The sequence below is a fragment of the Terrapene carolina genome, unplaced genomic scaffold (assembly GCF_002925995.2).
Source record: "Terrapene carolina triunguis isolate 2854851 unplaced genomic scaffold, T_m_triunguis-2.0 Scaffold96, whole genome shotgun sequence".
Lineage (NCBI taxonomy): Eukaryota > Metazoa > Chordata > Testudines > Emydidae > Terrapene > Terrapene triunguis.
Window position 1 is genome coordinate 72,929,688 of NW_020664447.1, and position 22,680 is coordinate 72,952,367.

The following is a 22,680-nucleotide window of genomic DNA, read 5'->3' on the forward strand; positions in this document are numbered from 1 at the left end:
TTTTATATCATGGCCCAGATTGCGATCTCATGCAAACTGGGAGATCAGAACATGGCCTCTTATATCCTTTCCAAGAAAAAAATAGTGTGTTAAGACATTTAGATTTAGAAATATTTATTTTTATGGTAACTTTAAAAATGTTAAAAATAAAATGCTTACATCACCATTAGGAAAAGCCAGTAGTCCAGGGGCTCCATGGTCAGTGAAATAAACAAACACATGATCCTTGGGACCACTGCCAAGAGAAATTCAGAAAACTGACTTTCTAAACATTTCAGCTTAGTCTTTACATAAAAACCTGTTATAGTATTGAGACATGCTGGTATTCGTGAAGATAAATCAGAAGATGTGGTCTCATCTATACCACCTTTTTAAATTACATACTATACTTTGGATACTTATGTGAAAAGATGAATGACTAGAAAAGGAATGCAAATAGAAAGCCAGAATCCTAAACTGAACAAAACACACACCTGTCAGGGATGGTCTTCCTAGATAATACTTAGTCCTGCCATGAGTGCAGGGGACTGGACTAGAAGACCTCTCAAGGTCCCTTCCAGTCCTACAATTGTATGATTTTATGTATCTTTTAAGAGTGCTCAAAATTTTCACACTAGCAACATAAATGGATTTAAGTGTCTTATTCTTGTAATATAAACATTCTGGGTCATTTTAGTCTCAGATTAAGCTTTTGTAAAATAGTTTTATAAAACCTGAGAATCAATAGCTATTTCCATGATTATTTTTAATTTCAGGGTTAATCTAGTTCAGCTTCATAAATATATGCTGCAAATATCAGAAAACACTGGTACATTTTAAATGTGTTCTATGAATGCAATGTACTCAAATCTGGGATTTTTAGCCTTCTAATCCTTGATGCTCCATTAAGGTGGATTACCTACACCGATAGGAGAATCCTTCCCATCAGCATAAATAGTGTCTACACTGAGTGATACAGTGGTGCAGCTACAGCTGGGCCGCTATAGCGTTTCAAGCGTAGACAACCCATCTGTATGTAATGCACAATAGGACCTGGTGCATTATGGATTTTCATCTTCCCCTGATGTATCTGGAATATTGTAGGCCAGTACCAGACATAGTTAACACAGGACTTTCCATACCTAAAAGTTATAGCAATAATAGGAAGAGAGTCTAAAGATTCTTCTTTGTTAAGACCCTTAATGAGTGTAACTGTGTGAAGGAAGACCATGTGGCCAAGCTGCTCTGAATTGTATGGTTGTATTTATCCAACTTAGGATTCGACTATTTCTCCATTCTGCTAAAATTTAGCTATTTTGCCAGATTTATGTTTGTACTAGTCTGGGTTCTGAAATTCTTTGTGTATTGGATACTTAAAGGCCTTCATCTCAGAAGACCTCGTGTAGTCTGCCGCAGGGATCAGAAGGTTGTTCCATTCATGCAAATGATAACTATGCATGGATGCAAGTAAGGATAAATACTGTCTTCTTACTGAGTAGCAATAAATGTTGGGACCCCTGCACATCCACTACCTTACAACTATGCGGGGAGGGGGGGAGAGGGAGGCAGGTTGAAAATGCCCGTGTATGAGTAGCCATGGGCCTAAATGCAATTTTTAATTTGGCTAATGAAATGTTTAGCTGTGTTCACCTTTTAGGCCTCATTCCAGTTTAGCAATTTTGCAGCAGTACAGCAATATATTCATTAATAAAAGCTGAGAACCCTTCTCAGCACTTCTAATCTTGTATTTATACACTGAATATTTTAAGCCTGAGCTATGTAGGTGAAGCCCCACGTGACTACAGCTATGTGGCAATGACCAATTTAAATACAGTCCAGCTCTGTAACTTTTCTCCTTGATTCCAATGCCAAAATTCCCCTCTCTCTCCACCAACTTGTCTGCAGTAGCCAAGTTGCTCTCTATTGTGGATATCTAGATCTCAATCCACACTATATTTGGTATCAATCTGATACAGACACACACTTTTTGATACTAGATTGCTAAAAAAGTAGAATTGTCACATTACTAATTCCAAAGATGTAGAATAGCCATTGACCAGTCTTGCTAATCCTCAGTCTGGACAACAATATAACTAAGATTTCATTTAAATCCCAACATTACTCAATATCAGCACATGAGTGTCCACCCATATGATCTGAATGATCATATCTTGAACACAACTTCTATGTTACCTTTTTAATACTTTTCCTGATCCTATGCCCTTCATTGCTTCAGCATCACCTCTCAGAACAGCAAGGAAATTTTCTGGAGTAACATCCTACAGATCAAGAGAGTTTTAAAATTAAATATGAAATACAGTAACAGTCAACTTTATCTACTCACCTAGACAGACAGGTTCTGTACAACAGAACCAACAAATGTTTTACAATGCAGAGGAATGCTGTTGGGGTGGGCTTTGGGAGCTGGTGCCTATGATAACCATTATTACTGATCTTCATATGCAGCATTTTTCTTTTCCCGTAAGGGCTTGTCTATACAGGAAAGTTTTACTAGCTATACCAGTATAATTATACCAGTATACATAAAATGATATAGATACACATTCCATGTGTGAATAAAAGTGGTTCTTTGGTTTAGCTTAGCCCCCTTCCAAAGCAACATAAGCTAAACTGAAAAAGGACACATATTCCAAAATAAGCGTGTACGTAGTTATATTGGTATAACTCTATCTGTTTAAATTTACACCTTGGCATATGCCAGTACAACTTTCTGGTGTAGACAAGGCCTTAATCTTGATGGTCACTCACTGCAGTTTGTTAGATCGTGGCTACTCTTGGAAATCAGGCAACAGTCATAGTGCGGGAAACTAGGCAAACGCTCCAGTCATTGCACATGTAAAATACAATGAAACCTATACTTCGCGTCACTTTTATTAGGTGATCTCCTGTCGTGGGAGACTGGCTGAAAGTATCCTGAATTTATTATATCAAGCACAGTTCTGATCCTCTTCTGTTAAGCAACTGATTTTTCTCAATCCCTTTAAGTAGGTTTCACTCTGTCAAAAAGTTCTCGCCATTTAACCTGATACCAAAGGGCTACTGCTTTTCATTTCCAATTAAACAAGTACAAAATGTAAGCCACGTTTGCCAAACAATATTATTTATCCAGTAGAAGTCTCTAGCTACTGGCAGGATTCAGTAAAATAAGTAACTATTTTTTTAACCAAGTTAGGAATGTCTTTGTTTGAAAAGTTATTTATTACTTTCAATGAAGTGTAGAGAAGACAAGCACTCAGGTGACAGTATGAAAAATTTAAGTGCTGTTTTTATAGCTCTTTGCAACAGGCTTTATGGTTGCATACGCAAATCTCTGAGACTACCTCCAATTTAACTATGTCTACACGGCACACCACTGGCAACAGCGTGTAGGATATGTGTAGCTACATGCCACAGTAAAAAGCAGGCTGTGTCCACTGTGGTGTGCAGCTACACACAGCAGTGAAAGGCTTTGGCAGTGGGGAGGCAAAAGGGAAAGACTTTGGCAGCTCCCCACTGCCAGAGCCTTTCACTGTGGGAAGGAAAGGCTCTGGCAGGGGAGAGGCAGCAGGGAGCTGCCAGAGCCCCTCCCTGCTGCTGGGAGCTGTTAGAGCCTTTCCCTGCTGCCTCCCCCCACCAGAGCCCTTCTCCAATGCCGGAGCCTTCCCCTGTGGCACAGAAAGACTCTGGCAGCAGGGAGACAGAGGGACACTACACTGCTAAAAATAGCCATGTAGATGGGAGGCACTGCTTGGACATGTAGAGCTGCGTAGGGTATATACCCACAGAGTTCAGGCTTGTCTTTACTCTACTTGTGCTTCACCATCTACACTGCTCTTCAGACCTATGCTAGGGGAGCATGCAGTGTACATACTCTATATGCCGCCCTAAGGAGTATGCAGTGTAGACATATTCTTAGTGGCAACTTGTAAATTACTCAGATATTGGGCTACTGAGCCATAAACTCAATGAGTGATTGTTTAATCAAATCTACAGTGAAATTTAATCAGTGCATGTTTACATATTGAGTTATTGATTTCTTTTTTAATTATAAGATTTCCCCTCCCCTCACTCTGAGCATGGTGCAGAAATAATGGAATAGTCTATTGTTATAGTTTCTGCTCCACTTTAATATGCCCTTTGTTTACATCCTGGTTAGGAAAGGTTGGCCAAGCCATCCAACTGGATGAACACCTTCCAGTGCTTTGTATCAACCAGAGGCTTAATACTAAATGTATTCAGGAATATCTAACAGTCTGGGGGGTGAAAAAAGATTTACTTGGGTCACTAGGGAATGTTAAATCTCATATATATTGGTGAATAGTAGAGATTACTTCAGTTCTACCTCTTGTACATAGTCCTTTGGCACTCCCTTGTACACATCTGTGCCATTGGGTCTATTGATGACGATGCCTTTGGTTGGATTTCTGAAAATTAAGTTGGACACACGTATTAAGAATAAATCATATGCCATATAGTGCCAACAAATTAACTAGAAAAATATTAAAAGGTCATGAAACGTCGACAAGATCAAGCCCAAATATTTGTACATATTTATTTACAAAAGCATCACTCTTTAAAACTGATTTTTGAATGATCATGTGGAGGTCTTTGTGCCTTATCAATTACATATGCCCAGCTCAAGCCCCATGAACCCAGTGGCAAGACCAGGTAAATGGTTCTGAGAGTGCAGGACAAGGTCCATGATGGCTATAATCCCTGGATTTTCAGCCTGGGTGCTTGAAGTAGCCCTTGCTGGTTCTGCTTTTAAATAGTTTTACTCTCTTTTGACACCTGAACTGATGCCAGTGCTGTGTAATTGCAGTCACTGATAGCAAATTATTAACCAGCTAGTGTCACCTAGTTCAGTTTATCAATTAAGGCAGCTGCCTAAGGTGTGGCTGTCACTGTGCCCACACTGCTTCTAGGAACCAGAAAAGTTAGAGCTGAGTGTTGAAATTAGTCCAGAGTGAAGGGCTATCACTGAAACTGGGTGCAGCTGCACAGAAATACTGACCTCCTTTGTACAGCATTTCAATATTTACTGGTGAAAAGTGCAATGTAAGAGCTGGTTGTATTATAAAGGCAAATATGGCCAAAGATACCAAATCTGACAATGCATGGGAATTTCCTTTTTTCATGTAAAGTATGCTTTGGGGATTAAACAGGCTGACAATGGCCCTTAAAGATAGAATCATAGAATATCAGGATTGGAAGGGACCTCAGGAGGTCATCTAGTCCAACCCCCTGCTCAAAGCAGGACCAATCCCCAGACAGATTTTTACCCCAGTTCCCTAAATGGCCCCCTCAAGGATTGAACTCACAACCCTGGGTTTAGCAGGCCAATGCTCAAACCACTGAGCTATCCCTCCCCCCAAACCACACTATATAGGCATGTCTGTACTGTAAAGCACTACATAACAGATAATTTTTACTATGTATAATAAAAATTCAGATTGTTTACTTGTATCACAACATGCAAAAGTAAGTTACCAAGGAGCTCTGAATTTACACTGCCATAACTGAGATCAGAATCTTACTCTTGAAATTTAGAAATTTGCAAGGTACACATTCTAAAGTGAACTTCTTTCAGTGATGGGTGAAGTGGTCCCTGTACATATTCTGTGAAATGCTTAGGATTCTTCTTTTTGAGGTGCTACATACACACAAAGTACTACTGCTAACTATGGAACAGAAAAAATATACATTATATGGTTTAATATTCTTGCCATGTTCTTCACTTACTCCTCATTATCTGCAATGTCATCATACATCATGACAATGATCTGTTCATCTGGAATTCCATTTCGGTGTACAATCTGGTAAGCATGGCACACATCAGCCTGAAATAGAGCAGAATGTACTTGTTAATCTTTGGGAACAAAAGAAAATCACTTTATAGGCTTCTTGTCTAAAAGAAACTCCGCACCAACATCCTCCTCTAAATAACAGGATTTCACAATTGTCACTCTGAAGCCTAAAATGTCTTGAGTCAGTGTGAAGGGATGAAAACAGTTATAATCATGGCTGAGAGCTCTTTCTGTTCAGAATATCATCAGATTCTATCATCACTGGTCGCTGTGAGAACAGGATGGAATGTTGGAGTCCGAAGGTTCTGTGGCAGGTGGAATGTGGTAGCTGATCAGAGAAGCTGGGGGTTGCAAAAAGATGCTTGTGCCTCCAGCCAGGGCGAGCTCTGTGCACAGACTTTGGGAAACATGTACAAACAGCAATACTTCTCACTACAACACAGTGTATGGGAAACGAGGGCCCCATTTTCAGCTTTTTTTTTTTTTTACACACACGACTTTCTGAATGACACCCATGCAACAGCATGGGCTTTCAGTAACTAGTTGTAAATATAAAGGATTGAGAGCCTCTGGAAAGCCTGAGCACACAGCTGTCATCAAAGGCTTAATGGCTTTCTCCTAGCCTGCCACTTTGACCATGTCATCCCTCTTTTTGCATCCCTCCACTGGCTTCCTCTTCTCCATTGCAAACATAAACTGCTTATATTCACTTTCAAGGTCCTTCACAGCCTATCCCCACCCTACCTATTATCTCTCCTTTGCAATTGAAATGTCAATTCTTATCTTTGGTAGGCCAGTAATACCAGCCTCCATCACCCACTTGTTAAACTTTCAAACAAGCACATTAGTGGTTTCTCCCAGGCTGCCCTCCATGCTTGGGAGAAGCCCCCTGTAAACATCTGCAAAACTAATTCATTATCCACCTTCAAATTCCTCCTTAAAACTCTTTGGTATAATACCTACAAAAAACTTGACAATGGGTCGGCAGCTGAGACCACTGCCTATCAATAGAGTCTTACTGTTTCCTTGTGCCGCCCAAATCTATTTGTCTATATCAGAAGTCCCCAAACTCTGGGGGGCACCCCACTGGGGGAGGGCATGGAGGAACATTCAGGCAGGTGTGGCTGAGGCCTGGGCCAGCCCCCAAGTGGGGTGGGGAGGGAGCGCCAATGGGAGCTGCGGGGGTGGTGCTTGGGGCCGGGGCAGCGTGCAGAGTGGAGCCCCCTGGCTGCCCCTACACATAGGAGCTGGAGGGGGGCCATGCCGCTGCTTCCGGGAGCCACGTGGAGTGGCCCCCGACCCTGCTCCCTGGCTGGAGCGTCAGAGGGGGGGCAATCCCCAGACCCTGCTCCCCAGCGGGAGTTTCAGGGCTGGATTAAAACGGCTGGCAGCTGCATCCGGCCCGCAGGCCATAGTTTGCCCACCCCTGATCTAGTCAACATTAGAAAAGTTGCACAGATTTAATTTAAATCAATCCAATTAAACCAGAGAAAACTCCTGATGTAGACACTGAAACATGATTAAACCTCACTTTTATTGGTTTAGCTTAAATCTGTAATTTATTAGCACATGCTAAGCAAAGATTAAACTGGTTTAGGAGTGTCCACATTAGGGGTTTGACCTGGTTTAATTAGATCAATTTAGTTAAACTAGTGAAATGTTAATAATATAGGAAAAGCCCTGTCTTCATAGTCTAGTCTGACACAGAGAAGGGATGGTAATTGTGCAAGATTCCAGGAAAAGGTGAGGTACATTCCATGTTTTTAAAAAAATCTGCTGTAACACAATCTCTTCACATGATTTACTTTGGAAATCTAACCGTCCTTACTAAAGGAGTTATATTTCCTGTTACATCAGACTAGATTTTCTTCCTCCCAGCTCTGTAAACTTAAATATTTATATTTCAACATATACATCTGTATGGCACTTCACAAGTCCCTGCCCCAAACTGTTTACATTAAACACAGATCTTGACAACAGACAAGACAAGAATAGGAGAGGTCAAGGTAAAAACGTAAGATATGAAGCAGACGTGTGTGAGGTTTGCTAGGGAAAAAGAGAACTGGAAAGCACTAATCTGTGCAGTCACTCTTCTGACCTTGACGTAGATCTTTGGGGAGGATTTCTTCTGTGGTGCCTACAGTAAATGGCTATGGGCTTAGCTTCACAGGGAACTCTATCAGCATAACCATACCAGTATAACTAAACTACACAATACTGACATAAACTAAACTAGAGAAAGGCACTCTTATTTTGGAATAAGTGTGTCTGCACTAGGAATTATACCAATATAACTATAGTGGTATAATTATAGTACATTTCCCTGTAAAAACAAGCTCCAAATAGATGGGACAATAAAACCTTCTGATGTACAAATATTAACTAACTCAGAACCATTCAATTGTGGACATAACTAGCCTTTGTAAACTGGTTTGTATGAATTTCCTTTGTCTTCTCTCTTCTTTTCCTTATTGCTTGTTACACTCACTTATTACATCTTGACTTAATTAGATGGTAAAACTTTTGGGGGAAATATCTTTTTACCCTGTGATTGTAAAGCACTAGGCATAAATGGCACCTCATCAGGCCTCCATGTGCTCCTAGTACTACTGCTACTAATCAGAATAGAGATCAGTTGAAGAAAGGAGGGGCTATTTTGGGGACATTTAAAAGGCAAAAAGTGAGGATTTGCATATTCTGTCTTAGGCCTTGTCTACATTAGGCTTTGCCTGTATAGTTGAACCATCAAAACCTTATCATGTGGATTCAGTTATATCAGTTCACTGATAATATATATATAAACTGTGTTTATACTGGTATCGTTTATTCCAGGTTGTGGAATTGGCATAAGCTATGCTAATATAAGCACAGGTATACCGGTATAATTGTATTTAGGCTACAGCTGTTACTGGTATAGCTATATTGGTTAAAAATATAACACTCCTAACTGACATAGCTATGCTGGTAAACTTCTGTAGGCTAGGCTTTACATCATTTTAATCTAGATAGGGCAGCAGCCTCAGCTAGATTATTTGCCACTTGTTGCTCCTGTTATACCCTCTCCATACTGTGGCCCTTTCTCCTCCCCCAGTATTGCTTCAGCATCTTTTCTCTGCACTTTTCAACCTCCTCCTCAGCACTTTGGTGCCATTACTACCGCTTGGTATGTCTAAAATCTCATTTTGATTACTTATCTTCCCCCAAACACATCCTCCTGCACTGTTCTCATAGCCATGTTTGTTGTCTGTGTGACTGTTTTACTCCTTTCGGTGTTAGCACCACACTTTATCATTTACATTTCTTGCATCTGCTCTCTGGAACTCCTTTTCACGTTATTCTGTTCTATATCTGTTCTTAAACAGTCCTCATCATTTAAGTAGTGGAAATAAGGGTGATGCCAACCATTCAGGTGTTAACACTGTAAAACCTCAGTGCAAAACACTAGCTCTTTTCTATAAAACAACATAACTGATGCAGCTTCCTAACCATTGTCATCTGCTGTCTCTGTACATTTAGGGCTTATCTACATGGGGAAGTCACACCCACACAACATAGGGTGTGAATTTAAACCACTGTCATACCACCACAACTCCCCATGTGGCTACTTTTATTCTGGTAAAAGAAGGTCTTTTTCTGGTTTAGTTTGTCACTTTGGAAGCAGTTCAAGCTATGTCAAAAAAGCACTCTTATTCCAGAATAATGAGAGAGATACGGGTGTAATTACACTGGTATAACTGGAAAAATATTTCATATAGGTATACCCTTAGATGCAGCCCAAAATAAAGGTACATGTAAATCACTGACCAACTCTTCGGAGATTTCTCAGTCACCACAAAAAGGATGACTGAATCCTTTGTGAATAAGATGCCAAACAAATCTTTCAAAAAACTGTTAAAAAACATCCATTTTTGTCTAAAATAGGCCAAAGTTTTCAAGTGAGTAGTGATTTTTGGGTCCCCAAACATACTTTAAAGGAGTCTGATATTCAAAAATTCATAAGTATCCAGTCTCTAAAAATCAGATCCCTTTAAAGCATCTCATTTTGGGCTCCCAAAGGCCAAGTCTACTTAAGAATCTTTTGCCAGCACACGGGTGAGTGCAGAAACACTGAGGACACAGTAATTCAGCTATGGTTTCCAGTGGAGATGCTCACACCTGGGTGAGGCTGATCTAGGCCTCAAAATTCTGGGTTAACTGTGCAGTGTAGACCTAGCCGCAGTAGGAGTTAAGGCACTTTTTAAAAACAGTGGGAGACATTCTTCTTAATGACAACTGAATTCACTTGTTTACTCATTGTTCAGAGAGAAATTGCTGTCACACTGTGTTGCCTGGAAGGAGGTTGGGGTTTTTCCACTGCACCTTAAGCTTTTAGGTTTCCTCATTTCTTCCTCGGCTGCATTTGCATAAAGAATGGAACAAGAAGGCATGCATAGCCAAGACTTTCAAAAGTGGCTAGTTATTTTGGCCAGGTCCATGGGCGGCGAGCGAATGCGCCCTAGGGGGAGGCTAGCCCCCGACCCCTCCCTCCTCTGCCTGAGGCCCTGCCCCTTCTGCTCCCCTGCTGGAGCCCAGAGCACACCGCCCCACCATGCGCCCCAGCGCTGGGCAGGCGGGCAGCGTGGCCAGAGTGCCCCCGGCCCCAGCGCTGGGCAGGCAGCGCGGCCCGGGAGCCTCCAGCCCCAGCCTGGTCCCAGTGCCGGGAGGACAGGTGGCATGGCATGGCCTGGCCTTGCACACCATGAGCCCCAACCTCCCGGCCCCAGCTCTCGGCCACAGAAGGGAGCAGCAGGCAGGAGGGGGCCTGGTGGAGCGTGGGCAGGGTCATGCTAGGCTGTTTGGGGAGGCATGGCCTCCCCTGCCTACAATACCCACCACCCATGGCCAGGTCTATATTTGAAAAGGCTTGTCAGTATGGCTATACAGATAAAAAGGCCTGCTAGCATTGATGCAGCTTATAGTGACAAGAGTGCTTTTGCAGGTGTAGCTTGGTCCAGTTTGGCAAGCAAAATAAGCATTCATGATAGTATAACTGCATTGAGAATAGGGCTTTTGGCAATTTAGAAATGTCTCAGTCCTAAGTGACATTCAGGGGCATGCACAAGTCGGGGGAGAAGCAGTGGCATGGGCCCCCCAATAATTGTCAGGTGCACAAAACTCCTCCAGCCCTGGGTTAGCGGTGGCAGGGATAGGAGAGTGAGCTTCTCTCAGCCCCGGGGCCGTGGTGATGGGGAAGGAAGAGCGAGCTCCTGCTGGGCCACGGCAGGGGGTGGAAGGGAAGAGCAAGCTCCTGCCAGGGCCAGAGGAGGGCTGAGGCGCAAAGCGGGGCTGGGCGTGAGCCGCGGCTGGATGAGGCGCTGCCCTCTCCCGGGGGGCGGCGACGACTCTGGAGACGAGCTGGGCCCTTCCTGTGGATCACCCCAGCTGCGGCGGGGTCGCTTGCCTCTCCCCCTCCACGGAGATGGGGGCGGTGTTCTACCTCAGCCAGTGCTGGCAGCTTAGAACTGGTGCGGACCAGGGGAATACGACTGTTTAAAACAAAGCATTGCGAAGGTCCACGGTGGGTGTTGACGCAATGTGATTTCTGCCCAGTGCTCTGAATGGCAAAGTGAGCAAGCTCCAGCCACGGGGACAGGAAGAGCGGGCTCCTCCCAAGACTGGGGCGAGGGGAAGGCACAGAACATGTACCCCCCCCACCAAAAGGGGTCAAAGTTAAATTTCTGCACGTAGACCTGATGACATTACTATGGCCAGGTCTACACTAGGTGCTTTTGCTGGCACAGCTGTGTCAGCCTGGGGCACTGGATCCTGACTGGCATAGCTGTGCTGGTAAAAAGCCCCTCATATAGGCACAGTGAGATGGACAAAACTTCATTTTACCCATACAGCTTGTTTTGTTCATGGTGAGTGGTTTTACTATACAGCTTTGCCAGCAATCTGCATCCACAATAGGAGCACTTTGCAAATATGCTATACCAGTAAAGGGCTCCTTGTATAGAAGCTGGTAGACTCAGCACATACTGGCAAAGTTTCTAATGCAGACCTGATCTTACCCTGTTCATGTTTAACGACAATAGCTTTTAAATGGTCTCCTTTAAACTTGAAAGTCAAAACCACCTGTGTAGGGGATAAGGAGGGATGGAGTTCCCACCTTTGTGCTAGGAGGGCTGGCTGGAGCTACTATGGCTAATGGTGTATGGGTTCCACTATGGCTGCATCTTCATCATGGAGATGGAAACCAAAAACATTTTATAAATGGAAGCTTTAGACTCTCCCCCAGTATGAGAAAATCCCTAAATACAGCATGCCCCCCCATCTTCTATCATGCCTGTAATATTTCATTAGTGTTGGTATCAGGCTGCGTATTTTTTCTGCAAATATCAAGCTGCAAAATCTCTCAAGAATGTGTAAGAATTGCTGGCTCCACTATAGTAAATTTTTAGGTTTTTGTCCTATTAAAGGAACATTGCAGTGATTTGAAGTAATAAATGAGGGGCTATAACATCTCTGATAGTGAAGTATTCTTATAGCCAATATCTATTAAAAATGTCACCTATTTCTAAAAATACCTGCTGTTGTTTCATTAACCTCCCTAACTGTGCTTCACTGGTTCAATAGCCTGATCTGTATTGCGGATACTTTAGAAAGATTTCCCAGTTGCTAACATTGGTTTAATTGTAACAATGTTAGCAACATTGGAAGCACTAGTGTAGACAAGGCTGCCATTACAGCATTCATAACACCATCCATTAGACTTGTTCCTAGCAAGTTAGATGACAGGGTGCTAAAAATGACACCAGCAGCAAAACTAGCTGTCTACAGTAGGGATCCTAATACAGTAAAAGCTTTTCTATCCGGCATGTTGGGGGAATGTTACTCAATGTATATCTTTTCCACCTTAAATGGCATACAGTGCTGGAAAGCATGGTAGGGGAAAAGTGCAAAACTGGTTATTTTTAGCAAATTCCAAGACAACAGATTTCAGATATTTTATGTACATTTATTTTTGTCTTCAGCATTTGAATTTTCCTGGAGAAGGATTTCACTTAGTTTTCTTCAGCTGTTTTCCCAGAGATAAAGACCTCAGATTCTATTGCTACCTCTTATAGCAGTGGTTTTCAAACTGCAAGCCGCGACCCAGTGTAAGGCACTGGGTCATGGCAGCTCTGGTCAGCAGGGCCATTAAAAGTCCCATCAATGGTGCTGCCCGGCTAAGGCAGGCTAGTCCCTACCTGTTCTGACACCATGCTGCGCCCCAGAAGCAGCCAGCAGCAGGTCTGGCTCACAGACGGGGGGGAACCACAGGGCTCCACACGCTGCCCCCGCCCCGAGCACTGGCTCCGCACCCCCATTGGCCAGTTCCCAGCTGTGGGGGAGGGGGTGCCTGCCACACGGACCACCGCTTGCATGCCTCCGCCTAGAAGCTGGACCTGCTGCTGGCTGCTTCCAGGGTGCAGTGCGCTTCGTGATGCCAGGACAGGCAGGAAGCCTGCCTTAGCACCCCCGCTACGCTGCTGATCCATGTTCTTTATTTGTTTATACTCTGGTGGATTATATTGTCATTTAGGATGGGTTGTTGTGAGGCCAACTGCATGTTTGTTTTATTGGGTGTGTCTTCACAGCCATTAACTGACATTAGCCTAGCTTGAGCAAGAGCAGTCACACTGCACAACACAAGATGCAAAAAAACCAGGGATATTAGTATTAGTGCCACGTATGTGAGTGCAAGTGCTATAAATTGAACCACTCTCTCTGAGAACTTGTCTGTCCTTTTTGGGCACCCATGGAGAATTGTGGAAGGCATTAGAGGATTGCAGAGTAATCACGTTAGCAGCTGCTGAATTGTGCTAACTCAAGGTTTACTCTATACCCCCTGACAGGCCAACTATCTTGAGTTAAAAACACCACATTCCTGAGGTAAGGGGAGTATGTAGAGGGACAAAAGTTAACTTTGCAGCGGGGACAAGCTCATTACTTTGAGTTGTGTATGTTTTATAAAAATGTCAAGGTGCCAAGATGATTTGTTTATGAAAGATGAAAATAAATGAATAGCTTAAGTCTTGGCTTTATTTGGAACTAATTCCAATTCAGTCATCATGTCCAGAAACTGTAGCTTCAAGGTGCAAATCCCTAGTGTAGATAAGGAAAGCAACAATTTGCACTTGCCTTGCTTACACTTGGGGTTTGCACCAGTGCAGTGACACCAAATCTCAAGTATATAAAAGGCCTTAGATTACTTGAAACTATAGGTTCATATCCTACCAGGGATGACTCATTCCTTCATCCTTACAAGGTACAGTATGGAAACTGAGTTCCCTGAAGTATTTTGTGTATGGAATCTCACATAATATTTTAAAAGGTGAGGTCTCATCCATTCAGCATGGATATAAAAAATCCCATGGTACTTTATAGAAGAGGAGGGTTAGCTTCAGAGTCCTTGATCAAAATGTTCCTTCCTCCCCCCACAAGACCTCCACTGTTCTGTAGCATGTTGTGCACTAATAAGTTGCTAGGGTGGAGTTGCTGCAGGTGGCTACAAGATGCATTTCAGTGGTGCTGTATATAGATAGCATGCAAAATGGTTTGAAATAATTCAGGATACAAGATTATGTATAAATGTACATTACTTGAAATTTGCATCTTGCATGAAGTGTAAATGGACTATCTGCTTCCCCCACCCCACCCCATGTTTAACAGCTCAGGTGTCCGAGGCAATCTTGGTATCTTACTTGACAAAATAAGCTGTGGGTGATCATACTTTACTGAGTTAGCAGCAATTGAAGTAAACCTTAAGCTTTCAAAGAATAGCATTCAGTGAGGCAATGAAAGCAGACAAGCTAAGTAACGGATATACTGCTGAGGACAATTCACATCTTGTAATTTAATTTGCACAGACTGGACTGTGTGCGGAAATATTTAATTAACAGGTACAAGATGTGATGTATTCCTCTTCAATTTCTCTGCCAGAAATAGCAACCAAGTTACACAAAGCTGACAAATGAGCAGTGGATTTGTTTAAAAGATTTAATACCTAGCTGAATTAATTACTGTCAATAGGATAAAAATTCTATCTGCAAGTATAGTCTGTCACAACACTATCTTTGACACACCTTCCTGTGGAATAATTTTGAGCTCATTCCTGGGTGGCTCTAGAATTCCCTTTCTTTTATCTCCACCAAGCAACTCAGTGTCATATGTGAGCACTTTAAAGTATTTTCAAGGATTTCTAGTAAGAGAGGAAGCATGGGAGGAAGCAGAGGAAGTCAAGACCTGAGTTCTATTCCTGGCTCTAGCACGTGACTTGGCCAAATCATTTAACCTTCACCATATTTCAGTTTATATCTGGAAACTGGGGAACAAATACTTACCTCAAAGGTATGTTGTGAAGCATAAACAATATTTATATCATGCTCTGAGATGGAAGGTGTGATAGTAGTCCAAAGTACTATTTTGTTCCTTTAGTTAAAGGTTAGGCCTACTGGGCAACTGGTTTTGATTGGTCTCTCAAGGTGATATTAAAGCAGGTTTTACTGTATGTTGGCTAGACCAATTCTATTATAAAGAAGGTCTCCAATAAGTATTGAAAGCTGTGAAATTGTAAAGGGTTTTGTTTTGATTTTTCTTAACCTTGATAGCACTTTTTAATGAGGTTCCCTTTTTTTTTTAATGGAAGGATATTTTCTTCTCGCTTCATTTCATGTTGATTAAAATAACAAGATTCCCAAGATATAAACTTAGAAAGCGATGAGACTGGCAGGTCCCTGGGCGGGTTCCCTAAGCACCTGTGTGGCACTAAATAGGCTGCTGAGCCACTGCACAGCTTACAGGGAACTTGGATCTATTGATAGAAATCCTTTTTCTAGCCTGCAAAAAAACCCTACCATTTGGATAACAATCGCTATCTTTTAAAAGCTGCTACTGAGCTTGCACAGGAACAAGTTTTCTTAAAGATTTTAAATACAATGTTATTCCTACCTCCGTCTTTTTAAATGAGTGTTCTCCCACCAGAGTGTTGTGTGTAAGGGAGCTGGTGAAGTTATGTTTTAAGGTTTTGTTGCTGCATATCTTAAAGCAGGCCTTCAAAACCCTTAAGCTTAGATGTCCCAGGACCAAGTACTTGAACAGAACACCTATACAGTGTGAGATTTAACTGAATGTTTTACTGGTAGGGATGTAAAAGGTGAGGGGGGGGAAGTCGCCAAATAGTTGGAAGTGAGAGTCGAGGAAACATAATGGACAAGAGCATACAGAATTGGCTTTCAGAAAAACCTGCTCTAGTTCAATCATCTGTTATTTAATTTGATGCAGTAATGGCTGAGTGAATTTTATGACCTGCTAGGAAGACATCAGACAAGATGATGATAATGGCCTTCTCTGGCCTTTATTTATTTATTTATTTATTTATTTATTAAAGAGGAGGACACTATTCTGGCTTGTCAAGTCAAGAAAGAAGAGGGCTGAGCAAGAAAATAAAAATAAAGTAAAAGCAACAGTGGAAAGTTGTTGGAGGGTTAGAATGATAATAGGAAAGATCAAGTAGAGATTGGCTTTTAGATTAGTAAAATTTATTTATGCACTTTACTTAGTTTCAGAAAAAAAAACATTCCAAATTAAACAAATACATGACAAAAGGAAACATCTGTTAATCTGGAACTGAAAGGGAGATGAATGCAGAAATTTTTTTGTGCCCAGACTAATTCAACACTTACATAGGAACATAAGAATGGCAATCCTGGGTCAGACCAATGGTCCATCTAGCCCAGGTCTTCTGATAGTGGCCGATGTCAGGTGCTTCAGATGGAATGAATAGAACAGGGCAATTATCACGTGATCCATCCCCTGTCATCCCAGCATGCAGCTTCTGGCATTCAGAGGCTAGGGACACCCAGAGCCTGGGGTTGCATTCCTGGCCAATAGCCATTGATGGACCTATCCTCCATGAACTTATATAGCTTTTTTTAACCCAGTTATTCTTTTGGCCTTCACAACGTCCCCCAATAACAAATTCCACAGGTTGATTGTGCGTTGTGTGAAGTACTGCCTTTTGTTTGTTTTAAACCTGCTGCCTAGTTATTTCATTGGATGACCCCTAGTTCTTGTGTTATGTGAAGGACTAAATAACACTTTCTTTATTCAGTTTCTCCACACCAGTCATGATTTTATAGACCTCTAGCATATTCCCTCCCCCTTAGTTGTCTCTTTTCCAAGCCGAATAGTCTTTTTTTACTGTCTCCTCATATGGAAGATATTCCATACCCTTAATCACTTTTGACCATCTCTGTACCTTTTCCAATTCCAATATATCTTTTTGAAATGGGAAAACCAGAACTGTGCGCAGTATTCAAAGTTTGGGTGCACCATGTATTTATATAGCGGCATTATGATATTTTCTGTCTTATTATCTATCCCTTTCCTAATGGTTCCCAACATTCTGTTAGCTTTTTGACTGCTACTTCACACAGACCAGATGTTTTCAGAGAACTATCCGCAATGACACCAACATCTCTGTTGAGTGATAACAGCTAATTTAGATCCCATCATTTTGTATGTATAGTTGGATGATGTTTTCCAATCTGCTACTTTGCATTTATCAGTGAATTTTATCTGCCATTTTATTGCCCAGTCACCTAGTTTGGTGACATCCCTTTGTAACTCTTCATAATCTGCTTTGAACTTAACTATCGTAAGTAATTTTGTATAGTCTTCAAATTTTGCCACCTGACTGTTTACTCCTTTTCCCAGATCATGTATGAATGTTGAACAGTACTGGTCCCAGTACAAATCCCTGGAGACCACCACTATTTACCTCTCTCCATTCTGAAAACTGTCTTTTTATTCTTACTTTTTGTTTCCTGTCTTTTAACCATGTTGACTCTTCCCCAACATATCATATTCATCTGTGTTTGATAATTCTGTTCTTTACTATAGTTTCAACTAACTTGCCTGGTACTGAAGTTAGTCTTACTGGCCTATAATTGCCAGGATTGCCTCTGGAGCCTATTTTAAAAATTGGTGTCACGCTACCTATCCTCCAGTCATCTGGTACAGAAGCTAATTTAAGTGATAAGTTACATACCACAGTAAATACTTCTGACATTTAAGCATTTAACTAAGTTTATGAGACAGGTATTTGAAGAAACTACATTGCACAGTGACTGGTATTTGTATAATATTCCATGAAACACTCCTAAAAATGTCATAATGAACTGGACAGGTCATTCTTACCTGGTGTCTGTAATTGTACCAGCCATTTGACCCTGCTACAATGACAATCCAGTGCTTGCCTCCATCTTCAGGATCTTCAAGAGGAAATGTGCTGATTCCCAAGATACAGCCTAGCAATACAATTGCTTTCAAAATCATTTTCTTTCTTTACTCCACAACTCCAGAAACTAAGAAATAAATTTGAAAGACTAGGTCAGAAGACAGCAGAATAAAGCCAAAGCAGCAATTTCTGCATTTTAAAAATATAGCACATCGCAATACAGGTGAGACTCGGTTCCTATTAGTTTGACATTGAAGTGAAAATACAATTACCTACAATAAAAGCCTTTGAAGGAATACAAATTAATCTGAAATGGACCAAAATAAATGAAGCCAAAAGACTTGGATATTTTGTTCTACAATAGCTAGTAAATTGGTTAGGAACCATACATGTGAAATGAGTATTACTATCAACCAAATTTTACAGATAAAGATCTTCTGAAATAAAACCCATCAGACTTTTCATAAAATAGAATGAAAAATGTGTTGTTTCTTCAGTCCCTGCTTATGTAATTCACTGAGTATGTTCCAGGTCCTCTCCCCCCCCCCCCCCCACAGAGCATATGAGCCCCAGCTAGGAGCATGGGCTCTTTAGGTCAAATACTGTCGGTTCTGGAAATCCCCACTTCAATCCCTGGTGGTGGTGCCAGCCAAAAAGGCAGACTTCAATTCCACTTCCTGTTTGGGGAGAAGAGCTTGGAGAACTTCAATTTACAACTGGGAAAGGAGCAGCATCACAGCTGCTATGCAGCAATGCAGGCACAAAGTGTCAATTCACCATTCACAGCCCTTTCCAAAAGACTCAGCTAGAAGAGGCAGAAGGAAGTAGTGTTACTGTTTTGGGGGAGAAAGAGAAATTCTGTTGCTCTGCACCATGTAATCCTTTATGTTGGTGCAAAGTGGGTGTAAGGTGCTACCAAATCAGTATGCTATAAACAGCGTAGGTCATATTAAACCAAAATAATTCTATAATTTTTTGCCACAGAAGCGCAAGTCTGCTGCATCTAATGTTATTTAAATAATCAAATTATTTTCTTTCATAATAATCATTCACCTTTGGTGTAACATAAAAAAAGATGAGATGCTTCCCTCCAGCCACCCTAAATAAACAGCATTTTACAATAATCCAGTTACCAAAACCAACTTTTGGAAGCTAAACATTACTGTGATATATATATATATATATAAGTTGTTGTGAGGGTGGTGGAGTATGCTTCAGCACTGCTTTCTGAGGAGCAAAACCACCAGCTCACAAGCCGTAGTCTGTACTAACACTGGATAGTGGGCATGTCACCATTATGCCTTTACCAGATCACTGACTAGGCAAAACCAGCTTCAGTTCCTCTCTGTACCAAAACCATCTGCCCCACTGACTACCCAAAGTACCCCAAAAAAGCAAAGTAGCCAACATCACTTCTGAAATTGCAGTGTGCGGTGGTGAAGCATTTGTGAATGGCACATAGCACAAGTCCTTTTCAAGACTGGCTCTACAGGCCACCAATAATTCTGTCAATAGTTTAGCAAAAGAGAATATACCTTTGAAAAGAGAAGGGAAAACTTTTAATGGGCTGACAGACATACACAAAGTGCAGGGGATCACATCAGATCATTTCTTATTAACCAGAAGTGCTTGTAACCTTTGTATTGACAAATTCCAATACAGAGATGGGGTAAGAGGGAATCAAAGCCAAAGAAGTGTTACTATTTTGCCTTCTTCCTAAAGCTTGTTAGATCCTAGAACACTTGTGATTCGTCTCTCCATGACTTAAACCACTTCAGGCAAACGTGTGGAAGTGCATGCTTAAAATTTATTTAGGATTTATTAGACTGAATTATTAGCTACTTCATTCAATTGCAGTAACTTTTGTTAATGAGCTAAAAAAACATTTTGCTTCCTTCAGCATATAAGGAACTAACAAGCAAAGTTTGTCTACAACTAGATGGTTATAGTTTTAACACCTATTGCATTCTACAGGAACACAAACTAGCCCACCAACAAAAACTGTAAACTGTCCATTTTGCCACTCCCTTCAGAAGTTTCAGACATATCATAATTTAAGAGCTAATCTTAACAGAACAGCCATTGTCTTGGAGAGATGCCATGTTTACAGCATGAACACAAAGTACATAATTGTGCTGTGAACAGCAGATCTGAGGTCCAGGCAGAGATATTTACTCATCTGTGAAATACCATAAATTTACATGGTGCCTTACAATCCCCTGCCAAATCTGGTTTCATGATCAGAGGTTTTTGGACTATAGCTATACTCAGGCTCTCTTCCTTTCTCTGGTAGTCCTAAAATTTAACCGACTTGGGTTTAATTCTATGCTACCAGTTAAATGTCATGCTAACAGATCCTTCAGACCTCAGCATTTGTTTTTTGCAGGAAACTTTTCCTAATTTATTCACTGAGGCAGAATATCCAGATGATGTTAATAAGTCAAGATAAGTGATTCTTGTTTATGACAACTGCTGAGAGGAAATAGATGAGAGGACTAAAAATTAGAAACTAAGCCTTTCACAGAATACTTAGTTCTCCTATAGATGTAGGTCATTGGTTCAAATCCAGGTCATGTCAATCGTGACTGAGATATCATCTGATCCTTGCTCAGCGGCCTATGTGAAATGAGGTGGTGGATCTCTTGTCCAGTTTCTAACAGACAGATATCAAAAACCATCACTATAATTGGTATGAGTTAGTCTCAGTAGACAAGCCAAGGAGTTGAATGGGAATGAAGACTAAACTACTCCCATTCTAATGCTGGTCCCCTTTCAGATAGAGCTGATAATCATCCTGTGCTATAACTGTTACATGGATAACTAGAGGGCAACATGGCCCCAGGCCTGCTATTCTAGAACCTGCCTTGGGCAGACATGTACAGGGGGAAAAAATACCAAAGACTGGGGATTTAGGACATGTAAATTAATTTTTCACTGTAAATTATATTGAGCAAACCAAATAATGCCTATTCCTATCAACAATATGGCAAATCCAAAGTGTTATGGCCTCCTGGCAAATTGAGCACCACCCAAACCAATCTCTGGCAAGGTACTTAAAATGATCTATTCAATAGTTGTCCACCACTGGCAATCTTGTCACACCACCAAAGCTTTTCCTGACTACATGATCACCAGCCATATAGTTGTATTTCTTGCTACACATGCCTCAGAATTTTGTTGGTCTTCATGCTAATATGTCCATACCAAGAAAGCCATCAAAACCAAACCAGTGCTGATGGTGGCAGTTGCTGGGCTTTGCTTCAAATAACCTCATTTCTGATCTTGTCCTGCTATTTGATATGAAGCAGCTGACAAAGATTACGAGAATCAAAAACTTCAAAGGAGTGGTTTTTGGCTTTCTTCAGTGCCCACCTTCCACTTCCACACGATAGTCTATATAACAGTAGTTCTATAGATCTGCAGCTTTGCAGCAAGCTTGATGCCACAACCACACCACAGAGCCTGTTGAAGGGCCCAAAACATGGCAGCAGCTGCTGCTATACATGTGTCTACATCTTTCAAGCACCCTGCAGCACTATCTATAACTCTGCCCAAATGTTTAAAAGCTGCCACCTGCTCAACGTCTCTCTGACAGGTTAATACTGAGCTGGTTGTAATCTGGAGCTGGAGTCTGCTTGATGGTAATGGCCAGGAACTTAATTTTATCTGGATTAATAAACAGACCAATGTGTGCTGCTTCTTGCTCAACCAGATTGGCCATCAGCTGTAGTGATTCACCAAACTGAGTCAACAAGGCAGTGCCATTGGCATATTCAAGATCTCAAAGCAGAATGGAGATCAGCTCAATGTCTAATAGACCTTAACTTTTAAATAGAGATTAATTTCTATACAACATTTGCAGTGTTTACTTTTCAGTCCTATTTGTCTTTCTTGTTCTGTTTCATGATTTAGTCACTTTGTTTTAAATTTAGAACAGAAAAAAGTAATTAAAATAGACAGAGCAATACTAGCAAGTTGCAAAAAAATAATTTACAAATGCTAAAATCTGCAGGGTTTTCCAAATACCTTTTAGAACAAACTCAAACAGCAAATGTGTAACAAAGAAAGCTGCTATACCGAAGTCACTGCTTGATTCTAACTTTTAAAAAATGTTTGTCTGAAGGACAAACCTAGACTGTTGGAAAGGTGTTAGGTAGATTAAAAAGACAGTGTTCTGTGCTGTGTTGAAAGAGGACACCAGACCAGTTGTCATAACTATGAAGGGAAGGGTAACAGCTCTCTGTGTACAGAGACTCCAAATCCTTTTACCTGTAAAGGGTTAAGAGGCTCGGGTAACCTGGCTGACGCCTGACCCGAAGGACCAATAAGGAGACAAGATACTTTCAAATCTTGGGGGGGGAAAGGTTTGTGTGTGTGCTCTTTGTTTTAACGAGTGGTTCGCTCTTGGGACTGAGAGGGACCAGACATCAATCCAGGTTCTCCCCATCTTTCTAAACAAGTCTCTCCTATTTCAAACTAGTAAGTAAAAAGACAGCAAGGCGTCTTAGATTTACTTTGTTTTCTCAACTTGTAAATGTACCTTTTTACCAGAGTGTGTATCTTTGTTTGCTGTACTTTGAACCTAAGACAGAGGGGGGTCCTCTGAGCTCTTTAAGTTTGATTACCCTGTAA

General features: G+C 41.4%; 1 protein-coding gene across 2 annotated transcripts in view; it reads right to left on the reverse strand.

Annotated features, from left to right (window-relative positions):
* The window catches only part of LGMN (legumain), a 39,382-nt gene that overhangs the window by 11,958 nt on the left and 4,744 nt on the right, over nt 1-22,680 (reverse strand). For both annotated transcript variants that reach the window (XM_024205975.3, XM_024205974.3), the window contains exons 2-6: nt 18,009-18,175; nt 5,722-5,819; nt 4,322-4,403; nt 2,173-2,258; nt 160-235 (exon numbers count right to left, since the gene is read on the reverse strand). In XM_024205975.3, coding sequence (XP_024061743.1) covers nt 160-235; nt 2,173-2,258; nt 4,322-4,403; nt 5,722-5,819; nt 18,009-18,146 — 480 coding nt within the window. In that variant the 5' untranslated portion in view covers nt 18,147-18,175. The remainder of the gene's footprint in view (nt 1-159; nt 236-2,172; nt 2,259-4,321; nt 4,404-5,721; nt 5,820-18,008; nt 18,176-22,680) is intronic.